General features: G+C 41.1%; 1 protein-coding gene across 2 annotated transcripts in view; it reads left to right on the forward strand.

Moving 5' to 3' along the window:
- The window catches only part of zmym2 (zinc finger, MYM-type 2), a 114,390-nt gene that overhangs the window by 69,912 nt on the left and 30,509 nt on the right, over window positions 1–13,969 (forward strand). For both annotated transcript variants that reach the window (XM_078222086.1, XM_078222088.1), the window contains 8 exons: window positions 3,595–3,707; window positions 4,351–4,464; window positions 5,153–5,303; window positions 5,533–5,705; window positions 7,314–7,479; window positions 10,490–10,530; window positions 10,624–10,759; window positions 13,643–13,758. In XM_078222086.1, the coding sequence (XP_078078212.1) occupies window positions 3,595–3,707; window positions 4,351–4,464; window positions 5,153–5,303; window positions 5,533–5,705; window positions 7,314–7,479; window positions 10,490–10,530; window positions 10,624–10,759; window positions 13,643–13,758 (1,010 nt within the window). The remainder of the gene's footprint in view (window positions 1–3,594; window positions 3,708–4,350; window positions 4,465–5,152; window positions 5,304–5,532; window positions 5,706–7,313; window positions 7,480–10,489; window positions 10,531–10,623; window positions 10,760–13,642; window positions 13,759–13,969) is intronic.

Consider the following 13,969-nt stretch of genomic DNA (forward strand, 5'->3'; position numbering starts at 1 on the left):
TTAATTTGCGAACTTTGCCACACTAACCCAGCCCCCAACTCCAAATCACCTATGCAAATTGTAAACAATTGCAGTCCCAACACTGATCTCTGAGACACACCATTAATCATTGATCACCAACCAGAAAAACACCCATTTATCCCTACTCTTTGCTTTCTGTTAGTTAACCAATCCTCTATCCATGCTAATGCATTACCTGTGATGCTGTGCACCTTTATATTATGCAGCAGCCTTTTGTGCAGCACCTTGTCGAATGCCTTCTGGATATCCAGATACACCACATCCACCGGTTCCCCGTTGTCCACCATGCTCGTAATGTTCTCAAAGAATTCCAGTAAATTAGGTAAACATGAACTGTCTTTCATGAATCCTTGCTATGTCTGCCCAATGGGACAATTTCTCTCCAGATGTCTCCCTATTTCTTCCTTGATGACAGATTCAAGCATTTTCCCCACTACAGAAATTAAGCTAACCATCCAATAATTACTATCTTTTGTACCTACTTTTTTAAACAGTGGGGTCACATTTGTTGTTTTCCAATCTGCCAGAACCACCCCAGAGTCCAGCGAATGTCATGGTGTGATGGTTAGGTTCTCTCTTGGAGATGGTCATTGCCTGGCAGTTGTGTAGCACGAATGTTACTTGCCAGTTGTCAGTCCAAGCCCGGATTTTGTTAGATCTTGTTGTATTTGGATGTGGACTGAGGAGTTGCGAATGGTGCTGAACATTGTGCAATTGTCAGTGATCATCGCCACTTCTGACCTTTATGATGGAAGGAGTGCCATTGATGAAGCAACTGAAGATGGTTTCGCCTGGGAGACTACCCTGAGGAACTCCTGCAGTGATGTTCTGGAACTGTGATGACTGACCTCCAACAACCACAACCATCTTTTTTCCTTTAATTATTCTTTTCCTTCTGACCATAGTAGATTCATCCTCCAGTGCAATATCCAAGTCACTTCCCTCTGACTATGGAACATTCTAAGATCATAACGGTTTTACTTCAAGAATGTACCCAATAAAGTCAGCTGCAAATAGTAACTATATCTGAACTGTCATGTGGCATATATTGACATGCTAGCATTCTGCCATATTCTCAAGTCAAGTAGGGGATTCAGTACCACTCAAATGCTGGGTGAAATTTTCCTGAATATCAGCAAAGACCAGTAGTGGGCGTTGAAGTCTCCAGCAGTACCGTTACAAAGAACAAAGAAAAGTATAGCACAGGAACAGGCCTTTCGGCTCTCCAAGCCTGCGCCGATCATGATGCCTGCCTAAACTGAAACCGTATGCACTTAGAGTCCATATCCTTCCATTCCCGTCCTATTCATGTATTCGTCTAGTTGCCCCTTAAATGCTGCTATCGTACCTGGTCCCACCCCTCCCCTGGCAGTGCGTTCCAGACATTCATCACCCTCTGTGTAAAAAGCAAAAAGCTTGCCTCGCACGTCTCCTCTAAACTTTTCCCCACGCACCTTAAACCTATGTCCCCTAATATTTAACTTTTCTACCCTAGGAAAGAGCATCTGACTATTCACTCTGTCCATGCCACTCATAATCTTGCAAACCTCTATCAGGTCACCCCTCAACCTCCGTCATTCCAGTGAGAACAGAGTTTTTACAACTCTCCACATAGCTAATACCCTCCACACCAGGCAACATCCTGGTAAATCTCTTCTATACCCTCCAAAACATCTACATTTGTCTGGTAGAGTGGCGACCAAAATTGTACACAATATTCTAAATGAGGCCTGACTAAGGTTCTGTACAACTACAGCATGACCTGCCAACTTTTATATTCAATGTCCTGACCAATGAAGGCGAGCATGCCGTATGCTTTCTTGACTATCTTATCCACCTGCGTTGCCACTTTCAGTGATTGGTGGAAATGTACGTCCAGATGTCTCTGCCTGTCAATACTCCGAAGGGTTCTACCATTTACTGTATAATTCCTACATGCATTGGTCCTTCCAAAATGCATTATCTCACGTTTGTCCGGATTAAACTCCATCTGCCATTTCTCTGCTCAAGTCTCCAACTGGTCTATATCTTGTTGTATCCTCTGACAATCCTCTTCATTATCCGCAACTCCACCAATTTTTGTGTTGTTTGCGAACTTACTAATCAGACTGGCTACATTTTCCTCCAAATCATTTATATATACTATGCACAACAAAGGTCCCAGAACTGATCCCTGTGGAACACCGCTCGTCACAGCCTTCCATACAGAAAAGCACCCCTCTACTGCTACCCTCTGTCTTCTATGGCCAGGCCAGTTCTGTATCCATCTTGCCAGCTCTCCTCTGATCCTGTGTGACTTTACCTTTCGTACCAGTCTACCATGAGGTATCTTGTCAAAGGCTTTAGTGAAGTCCATGTATACAACATCCACTGCCTTTCCCTCATCTATCATCTTCGTCACTTCCTCAAAAAAACCCGATCAAGTTAGTGAGGCATGACCTCGCCTTCACAAAACCGTACTGTCTATCACTAAAATTACACATTTAAAGGATGTTGATAACTGTGCATAATTTAAAAATATGAATATTAAAATTTGCTATCTATTTCAAAATGACTAATTTAAAAAAAGGACTTGTATTGCCAAACATGATGTATTTTGATTCATAAACAAATTGTTTCTGTGACATGGCCTGAAAGGTCATCACGCCTCAAGGAATATCAATCCTTCTGTAGAGTTTTTAAAATCAATTTCGTATAACTGAAAATTTCATAACTGAAGTTTTCCTTAAATTTTAGTGTTTGGATTTTGTACTGCAGTTGTTTATCCTCTTCAATGCTGTATGAAAGACAGCTGAGTGGCCCAATTAGAAAAAATGTTTGGACAACCCTTGTGAAATCTGGATTAGGTTCAGCTGCGGTCCCAGGTCTGGTCAGATAACATGCTCTGCTTGCTATGAACTCATCTCCAACTTTTCCATTTTTCTTCTAATCTTAGCTTGTGTGCTGTACTGGTCTCTTATCACCAGCTCTTCTGACCGTTATCTCAAATCCACTTCTTGCAGGATATGCTGCATCTCACCATGCTTTGTAAACCAGGTTGCCTTGTTTGTCATTATGGGGCAGCACGGTGGTTAGCGCTGCTGCCTCACAGCGCCAGGGACCTGGGTTCGATTCCCGGCTTGGGTCACTGTGTGGAGTTTGCACATTCTCCCTGTGTCTGCGTGGGTTTTCTCCGGGTGCTCCAGTTTCCTCCCACAGTCTGAAAGATGTGCTGGTTAGGTACATTGACCCGAACAGGCGCCGGAGTGTGTCGACTAGGGGATTTTCACAGTAACTTCATTGCAGTGTTAATGTAAGCCTTACTTGTGACTAATAAATAAACTTTAAATAAACTTTGTAGCCAACTGAACTGTTGTACCTTCCCCTGGCCAATCTACTGCTTTCAACTTTCAAACCCTTCTATTTCTGACAGTGAATTGATGTTTTAGCTAACATTGTCGCCTAATGCTATTTTGAGGTATAAATGGGCTCACGTTGGTTGAAGTTTAATGCTATGATTGATCTTTCAAGTATTTGTCGTGAAGTCATCATGTTGCATGCTAAAATCTCAGTAGATTTTTCATTTTGTTTTAGGTATGGGTTCTTGCCACTTCTGTAAAAGAAGTGCTTTACCTCAATATCAAGCCACAATGCCTGATGGAAAACTCTACAATTTCTGCAGCTCTAGCTGTGTGGCTAAATTTCAGGTTTGTATGTTTTCTTTTTGTTACTAAAATTTGACACAATGTGACATGAGTCATGGCAACCATTTCAATGCCTTTGAATAGGTTTTCAGTTTTGCAGTACTGAGCTTCAGGTCTCCTCTTGCACATTTAAAAAGTTCCAGTTTGAAATAAATGACATTTATTTGACAAATACATTTGAAATAGTTAATACTTGTAAGCAGTAGATTGTGCATCACTTGCAAAGGTTGGCTTGTTCAGTATCTTCTTTGCTATGTGGTAAATGTATAATGTTGTTGGATAAAGATCAAGAAAAATCATGCCATACCTGACTTGAGCATGTTGCCAATCTGTATTACCTTTTTTAGATGTAATTGAAGAACACCACTTGTGTATTTCCCTAACCATAGCTCAAGACTTTTTTCCAGTTTTTTTTAATTTCAAAATGTTTACATTTGAAGCCTGCAATCAATTTGAACTCTTTCCCCACTCCCCCATCATCTGGATTAAGAGGTTGGATGTTTAACAGTGGACAGATAACTGGACTATCAAAGCAATGGTCACCGTTTTCTGGTTGCATAAAGGCAAGGGCTCTCAAATAGGCATTTAGAGAGAATAGGGAGAAGTTATAAATGTAGACTTAAAATTTATTTTGATTATGTTTTAGTCTTACAGTGTACAAACAACAACAAATGGTCAGGTCGTAACAAATGAGGTGCAACTAAGGTGTGCCTACTGCAAGACTGGATTCAGTGCGAAGCCAGAAGTGTTGGAATGGGAGGTAAGACAAAGATAAATTTTGACTTAGATGCTATGACAAGATGCAAATGGGTTCTGTGTAGCATTATGTCGCAATGTACAGTTGTTTTTCCTTTTTCGGCGTTCAAATTTAAAAATGCTTCATGAAAGTGAACTTTTGCTGTAATACCCAGAGATGGTTCATAGTAAGGGGAAACCAGATTGTGAAGGTGAAGTAGGAAGAGAATTGAGGGATGACAAAGCATATTTGGAGAAGAGGTTCCAAACGATTTTGACAGTTGGGAGGGAGTGGAAGGCAGAGATTCCAGGAGATGAAGTTGCAAAGAGCAGGAATAAGCTAGTTAAATTTTAGGTTTATGACATTAAACTCTCCTCTGATAAGGGTACTAGATGAAATATGTTTGGAAAATGCTGAGTGTCTACCATCGATCATCCCTTGTACAATGAGCTTTAAAATTAGGAATATTGTTTGGAAGAGTCACAAAGATGGTTGGTGTGACAAATGGAAAAATTCCCACTCAGGATTGTCAAATATAGACTGGATGAAGGAATCTTGTTTGGGAAGAATTTCAAGAACTCGAATCGCATTTGGCAGTACTTGATGTAAAAATGGGATGCCAACAGTGCTTTCATCCTTGGCTCCTCAGCTAATTTGATTGGTTTGTTATGCCAGTTAAAAACTACATTATAGCAATTTACCTTTTTTTCAGAATCATGTATTTCAGTTCTGCAGCAAAATGTGCTGTGAGGATCACAAGAAGCTGCACTGCATCGTGTCTTACTGTGAATATTGCCAGGAAGAGAAAACTGTACATGAAACTGTGAAGTTCTCTGGAGTAAATAAAGCATTCTGTAGTGAAGGTAGGTTTCACTACACTTGATAAATGAAGCTTAAATTTGAAATTTGTGATGGAAAAATAATTTTGAATGTTTCCCACGATTTTTATGTTTGGCAAAACTTTTTATAACTTGTATCAGAACATAGGAACAGGAGTAGTCCTTTTGCCCGAAGAGGCTATTCCCCCATTTAATTGGATTGTGGCTGGTCTAATTTGGATGGAAGATTGTTTAAAACCAACTCTGTTTTCAGGCTGTAAGCTTCTATATAAGCAAGACTTCGCAAAACGTTTGGGTCTTCGCTGTGTTACCTGCAGTTACTGCTCCCAGATGTGTAAACGGGCTGCAGCTAAAGAAATTGATGGAAAAGCGAGAGATTTTTGTAGTGATGATTGTTGCAAAAGGTTTATAGACTGGTATTTTAAGGTCAGTGAAGTTTATTTTCTTCAGTAGTTATTTTTGTCTTCTGCATTTACAATCAAAATTGTTATAGAGATTGCAAATACTTTTAAATCTAGCCCATGCCTTGCCTATATGTGCAATATTAATTTAAAATGAATCAAATCTGCCTCCCTGGAATAAATGTCATCACGTATACGTTATAAAGAACATGAAGTAAAATTTACAGACTGTTGATGACCTTTCTGATAGTGATCCAGTCCTCAAGAATTCATGTTCTTTTTGTTAGAAAATAAAAAATAGGTAACTATTTCCCCCCTCATACAAAAAACACATTGAGACAGGATTTTCTTTAATTTGTTTGCCACAGTGCCAATTCTATTTGCAATTTTCTGCAGCACAGCAAGATTAGTGAAAAACAGTGACTAATTTTGAAATAAACGCAACCTCTGCAGTTTTCTTTCTTGTGTTTCCCTGTAAAGTTCCACAAGTTGGCACAAACATACAGATAAATGAATAGGTGTCAATGTGAAAGTCGGATAAATTCTATGAAGCAATGTAATTTTTGCATATTGACATCGATCAGTCTGCTATAATGTGGTTGCTTTTAGCAAGAACTTGTATTGTGGGTCTCTAATAAAATTAGTTAACGGGACAATAACATGAATCCAATTCCTTGTTAATGGCTTGCCAGTGAAGTGACCAGTCACATAATTTTCTGCATTTGTTTCTGATACAAATATTACATTGTGTAAAAATACCTAAATGGATGTTTAACATGACAGAAAAATGTTAATAGGCTGTACAACCTAGACAAACTATTAGACAAGTAGGATGTGTATTCAAGTGAATAGTTTAATCAGATTGGATCTGAAAGCGCTGTTTACTTAAATTGCAGTGCACACAGTTGTTTGAAAGCAAGTTGGGTGGCACGGTTAGCATTGCTGCCTCACAGCGCCAGAGACCTGGGTTCGATTCCTGGCTTGGGTCACTGTCTGTGTGGAGTTTGCACATTCTCTCCTTGTCTGCGTGTGTCTCCTCCGGGTGCTCCATCTCCTCCCACAGTCCAAAGATGTGCGGGTTAGGTTGATTGGCCATGTTAATTGCCCCTTCGTGTCACTGGGGACTAGCTAGGGTCAATGCATGGGGTTATGGGTATTGGGCCTGCATGGGATTATGGTTGGTACAGATTCGATGGGCCGAATGGCCTCCTTTAGCACTGTAGGATTCTGATTCTAAGTGTCACCTAATCTATTTATTTATTCATTCATTCATTGTTACAAGTAGGCTTACATTAACACTGCAATGAAGTTACTGTGAAAATTCCCCAGTTGCCACACTCCGCCACCCATTTGGGTACACCTGAGGGAGAATTTAGCATGGGCAATGCACCTAACCAGCACGTCTTTCGGACTGTGGGAGGAAACCATAGCACCCGGAGGAAACCCACGCAGACACAGGGAGAATGTGTAGACTTCGCACAGACAGTGACCCAAGCTGGGAACCAAACCTGGGTCCCCAGCGCTGTGAGGCAGCTGTGCTAACCATTGTGCCATCGTACTTAAATTATAGAAGCATTGTATTTCAGAAATTGCATTTCTCGTGAAGTAATTCATATTTTTCTTTCTTTTTTAGGCTGCAAGATGTGACTGCTGTAAAACTCAGAGAGAGCTGACTGAGTCAGTTCAGTGGCGGGGAGAAATGAAGCATTTTTGTAATCAGCAGTGCCTTCTGCAGTTCTATTGTCAGCAAAATGAACCCAATATGTTTACGCAAAAAGGTCCTGAAAACCTGAATATGGGTAGGTGCTTGCTCACAAGAAATAGCTTTGCACTGCATTCAGAAAGATTTACTCATATTTGTGGTTGAATATTTTGCCGGCTGATTACAAAGCGGAACTGAGGCCTTCCATTGAGAAGTCAGCAGTCCAGATTTGCCATATTCCTGATTGCAGGAATACTGTCAAATGACAGAGTATGGGGAAAAGGTATTTTCTCACTTCTATACAATCTGCCCTCTGTTTAGTTCTTTATTGGTCAGTCATTGCCATGTAGCCACTAATACGTTATGAATCATATTACTAGTCATATTACCAAGAATTCATCCCCATAGAACAGTACAGCACAGAACAGGCCCTTCGGCCCACGATGTTGTGCCGAGCTTTATCTGAAACCAAGATCAAGCTATCCCACTCCCTATCATCCTGGTGTGCTCCATGTGCCTATCCAATAACCGCTTAAATGTTCCTAAAGTGTCTGACTCCACTATCACTGCAGGCAGTCCATTCCACACCCCAACCACTCTCTGCGTAAAGAACCTACCTCTGATACCCTTCCTATATCTCCCACCATGAACCCTATAGTTATGCCCCCTTGTAATAGCTCCATCCACCCGAGGAAATAGTCTTTGAACGGTCACTCTATCTATCCCCTTCATCATTTTATAAACCTCTATTAAGTCTCCCCTCAGCCTCCTCCACTCCAGAGAGAACAGCCCTAGCTCCCTCAACCTTTCCTCATAAGACCTACCCTCCAAACCAGGCAGCATCCTGGTAAATCTCCTCTGCACTCTTTCCAGCACTTCCACATCTTCCTTATAGTGAGGTGACCGGAACTGCACACAATATTCCAAACGTGGTCTCACCAAGGTCCTGTACAGTTGCAGCATAACCCCACGGCTCTTAAACTCCAACCCCCTGTTAATAAAAGCTAACACACTATCGGCCTTCTTCACAGCTCTATCCACTTGAGTGGCAACCTTTAGAGATTGGTGGATATGGACCCCAAGATCTCTCTGTTCCTCCACAGTCTTCAGAACCCTACCTTTGACCCTGTAATCCACATTTAAATTAGTCCTACCAAAATGAATCACCTCAGCTAAATATTCCCATCCAGTCATATTTACAACATATTAAAACTTTTTTGAAGGTGCATAATTACCTAATTTTGTTGATATAAAATGAGTATCGTTTATTGTTCTGACATTGCTGCTTGCTCATGTCATTCAATGCAGCTTGCATGAATGCTTGTTGAACAGTGATACAAAATTGTAGAATCATGCAACTCAAGGAGGTCCATTATGCCCACAAGAGGTATACTTCTCTATTATTTCCTCGCTGCCCTGCAAATTTTTCTTTTTCAATTATAATTCCCGTTTGAAAGTTATTAAATCTTCACCTTCCACCCTTTTAGGCAATACTTTTCAGATCATACATCTTGGTAAACTTGTACTATTTGATTGGCTGTGAAATCCCTCATAATTTTCAACACCTCTATTAAATTTCTCAATCTTTTCTGCTCTAAGGAAAATAATCCCAGCTACTGGGGGTTTTAGTTCAGTCGGGCAGCGTGGTTGGTGCAGGCTTGCAGTGCCAGAGGGTCGGTTCCTGTGCTGTAATTTTCTTTGTTATTTGTTCTACTCTAATCACTCCAAATGACTAAAAATACCAATGTTCAAGGAAATTTACATACATTTTATTTATAAATGAATTCATCATGGGTGTCAAAATAGTTGCCAGCCGCTCATACTTCATTCAAACCTTCCTGTATGCAGTTGCCCATTATTTTGCATTATTGTAAACCTTTTGAAGAAAATGCTGAAAAACATGCAAGAAAGATGTGCATTCCAAACATGACTTCTGATGTTGGAGCAGGTCACTTGTGAGGTTAATGTAATGCACCAGACTTGGATTATTGCAAGTGGATTGCATAACTGCAAACTCTGTAATTTGTGGATGAAATTGACAGTTAACCATTGATCATTTACTTGTTTTTTTGTACTTTTCGACTTGGAATTCCGTTTTCAAATCTTGTAATTGGGGTTGAAGTTGAGCAGGCCACATTAAAATCCCAACAAGTTGCTTGCCCTATCTAAAATTTTGCGAGGAGGGCAGTGTGTAGGTGGTTCAGATGAACCACCCGCCTTATTGAGGCCGTTAAGTGGACAATTACTGGTTACTTAAAATCTCATCCCACCTTTGTCTGTATTTTACCTGTGTCCACATGAGCCCCACAACATGTGGGAAGTCCAGCTGCTTTAGCTGCATTTGGGCTGGTGTGACTCAAGACGAGGAGCCTAGTTTGGGTGCACTACCCCATCTCCAGAATCCAGCCCCACTCACCCTGCCATGACCCCTGACCTCAGCTGGACTACAGAGCTGCTGGTCATCCGGTTGGCTGGTAACTCTCTTAAGGTGGAACATCCTTCTGAGATAATGAGCCGAAGTCTTGCGTTAAAGAAATGAATGCTGCTGCCTGTGTTAAATTACTGCAGGGCAGCTGCAGATGTGGGGTGGAACCATGTTACCCCATAAAATTCAGCCCATGACTTTGCTATCCACTTTGTGTTGTTGGATGTAAAAGCATAAATATCTTCTGCTTGCATTTCAAGTATAACAAAGAAAATTACAGCACAGGAACAGGCCTTCAGCCCTCCAAGCCTGCACTGACCATGCTGCCCGACTTAAGTAAAACCCCCTACCCTTCCGGGGACCATATCCCTCTATTCCCATCCTATTCATGTATTTGTCAAGATGCCCCTTAAAAGTCACTACCGTATCCGCTTCCACTACCTCCCCCAGCAACGAGTTCCAGGCACCCACTACTCCGTGTTTAAAAAAAAAAATCTGCCTCGTACATCTCCTTTAAACCTTGCCCCTCGCACCTTAAACCTGTGCGCCCTAGTAATTGACTCTTCCAACCTGGGAAAAGGTTGATATAAGATGATATATGGCTAAAATTTGCCCATGATTCACTGAATTGTTTCCCATGACTGATGACTTTGCCAAAAAAAAATATTGTTCCATTTTTCAGTTTCAGATCAAAATGTTCAGACTCAAGTTTTTAAAGTCACAGTAAGTATTGTCCCCTTTAACAAGTTTCAATCTCACTTCAAGAGAAAGGCATAAGTATATCTTTCCATTAATTTGTCTTGTGTTAATTTTTAGGCATCTAATCAAACATCAACACCTTCACCAACACCCGTAAAAGAGCTGAAAAATAAAGCATTATTGTGCAAGCCTTTGACCCAGACAAAAGCTACTTACTGTAAACCTCATATGCAGTCAAAATCCTGTCAAACAGGTATGAATTTTCACCTTTTTTTCTGTGATTTCCAGAATGCCCAGTGCAATGTTAATTAAGCCGGATTGTTCAGAGTGGCTGGGCATTCAACTGATGCTTTCGAGCAAGTTTTGCAGTCTCCCCCTGATTTTGAGATCCTTGTTTATAATTTTTTGATATTCTTACCGCTTGATAACAATTTTGAGCAGCCAATTGAGGTAAGCCTGCTCAGCTGCTGACTGACACAATGCATTTTCGATCAACTTTAATGGCTTGGCAATTTTATATTTGTATATTCAATACACAAGGCACGGTATGTGCGGAATGGAAACGCCAGTTGTTGCCTTCAGATGAAATGGGGTTAGAGAGCAGACTGTGCATCTGGTGTAGATAATATGTAATCCTGTCCCTAGTTGAAATATTATTACCTTTACTTTGTCTTGGTATTTACAGTTTAAATACCAAACTTGGAACAGTTTAGAAACAAAGAAGTAGAGCTGCATGGAACATAGGAGTTTCTCTGCAGGACAGATCCAGCACCTGGGAGATGCAAAGCTGAGGTTTGGTGGTGCTGTCACTGTGATTACATTGGGGCACATTTACTTTGGCAGATTCTATTATAAATTTGGAGATGATATTTCTTAATGGAGAAGGTGACCAAATGTGACAAGACTTGATAATGGAAAGAGAACAGAAAGTGAATGCAGACATTAAGTCTTATAGGCCTCAAAATTTGTCTCAGTTGTGCTGGGTTTTCAACATTACAAGTGTTGTTTTGCCTCCAATGTGGTGTGCGTGCAAACTTCTGTGTTAGCCACATTAGATGCTAATTTTGTGAAGACTGTGTTTTAACAGCAGTATGCAGAGTAGCCACCATGGTGTCACACTAGCACTGCCATTTTAAAGCTCAATACTTCACCTGAGCATCTACTCTATTGCCGCATAGCTGAACATGCATTCAGCAGCTGGAAGTATCCCCTACTAGCCTTTCATAAGAGATCCAATTATAATGTCTGCCTTTCATGCTTTGTGTTTGTCACTCATCTTAAGATATATCCTGAAGTTCATAGAACGCAAAACAAAAGTTGCACAATTTGTATGTTTACTACATTAATTAAGGCATCTATCTGCTTTGAAAATAAAGAATGTTGCATCATTTAATCTTTCGAAATTTGACAATTGTGAAAAAACAAGATTTGAAGAAAAGTTTCTTAAGCAGAAAGTTGAAAATGCTGAAGGGAAGTATTCCATTGGTACATCTGACTGGATAACACGGATATGTTCTGGAAGATTAGACATATTACCCATGCTCAGATTATACAAGATGTGGAGATGCCGGTGTTGGACTGGGGTGAACACAGTAAGAAGTCTCACAACACCAGGTTAAAGTCCAACAGGTTTATTTGGTAGCAAATACCATAAGCTTTCGGAGCGCTGCTCCTTCGTCAGATGGAGTGGAAATGTGCTCTCAAACAGTGCACAGAGACACAAAATCAAGTTACAGAATACTGATTAGAATGCAAATCCCTACAGCCAGCCAGGTCTTAAAGGTACAGACAATGTGGGTGGAGGGAGCATTAAACACAGGTTAAAGAGATGTGTATTGTCTCCAGACAGAACAGCTAGTGAGATTCTGCAAGCCCAGGAGGCAAGCTGTGGGGGTTACTGATAATGTGACATAAATCCAACATCCCGGTTTAGGCCGTCCTCATGTGTGCGGAACTTGGCTATCAGTTTCTGCTCAGCGACTCTGCGCTGTCATGTGTCGTGAAGGCCGCCTTGGAGAACGCTTACCTGAAGATCCAAGGCTGAATGCCCGTGACTGCTGAAGTGCTCCCCCACAGGAAGAGAACAGTCTTGCCTGGTGATTGTCGAGCGGTGTTCATTCATCTGTTGTCGTAGTGTCTACATGGTTTCCCCAATGTACCATGCCTTGGGACATCCTTTCCTGCAGTGTATCAGGTAGACAATGTTGGCCGAGTTGCAAGAGTAGGTGTGTACGCTGCAGGAAAGGATGTCCCATGGCATGGTACATTGGGGAAACCATGCAGACGCTACGACAACGGATGAATGAACACCGCTCGACAGTCACCAGGCAAGACTGTTATCTTCCTGCGGGGGAGCACTTCAGCAGTCACGGGCATTCAGCCTTGGATCTTCAGGTAAGCGTTCTCCAAGGCGGCCTTCACGACACACGACAGTGCAGCGTCGCTGAGCAGAAACTGATAGCCAAGTTCCGCACACATGAGGGCAGCCTAAACCGGGATGTTGGATTTATGTCACATTATCAGTAACCCCCACAGCTTGCCTCCTGGGCTTGCAGAATCTCACTAGCTGTTCTGTCTGGGGACAATTCACATCTCTTTAACCTGTGTTTAATGCTCCCTCCACCCACATTGTCTGTACCTTTAAGACCTGGCTGGCTTTAGGGATTCGCATTCTAATCAGTATTCCGTAACTTGATTTTGTGTCTCTGTGCACTGTTTGAGAGCACATTTCCACTCCATCTGACGAAGGAGCAGCGCTCCGAAAGCTTATGGTATTTGCTACCAAATAAACCTGTTGGACTTTAACCTGGTGTTGTGAGACTTCTTACAGATTATACAATCCAGATTCAGTTTGTATGGCTTCAGGTCAAGATAAATCTTCAACTTCAAACTAGGTTTTGGCAGAAGCTAAGGTCTTGATGTCAAAATGCAAAGACAGTCCAAACAAATTGTAAGCAATAAAGACAATTCCTTTCTTTTTACTTTGAAAATTAGTTGAAGACTCACAATATTGCCTCTTTCTTCCCATTCTCTGTTTTGTTATTCATTTTCTTCACACGTCTCTCTTTCTGAAGTGTATTTTTAACTATATGTCTGACATGAAGATTTGTATATATTTCTTATTTGCTTATTTCAGAGGAGGATTGGAACACTCAGTTAGTTCCTGTGCCTATCCCTGTGCCAGTCTATATACCAATACCTATGCACATGTATTGTAACAACTATCCAGTACCTGTCTCTATGCCTATTCCGGTAAGTTTAGTCTTCAAACATGTACTTAATAAATTGGAAGATAAGTCCTATGGGTAGTTTAAAAAATGAATTGGAAGCACAGTTTGAGTAAATGAAATGGATAAATGGAACCATTTGTTTCATTTTTCTCTTGCAGCCTGCCCCCCACCCCCCCAACCTAAATTTCCTAATTTTTTGCCAGTTTCCCCTTTCATATTGATAGCATATTTGT

This window comes from Mustelus asterias, chromosome 10 (assembly GCF_964213995.1).
Source record: "Mustelus asterias chromosome 10, sMusAst1.hap1.1, whole genome shotgun sequence".
Lineage (NCBI taxonomy): Eukaryota > Metazoa > Chordata > Chondrichthyes > Carcharhiniformes > Triakidae > Mustelus > Mustelus asterias.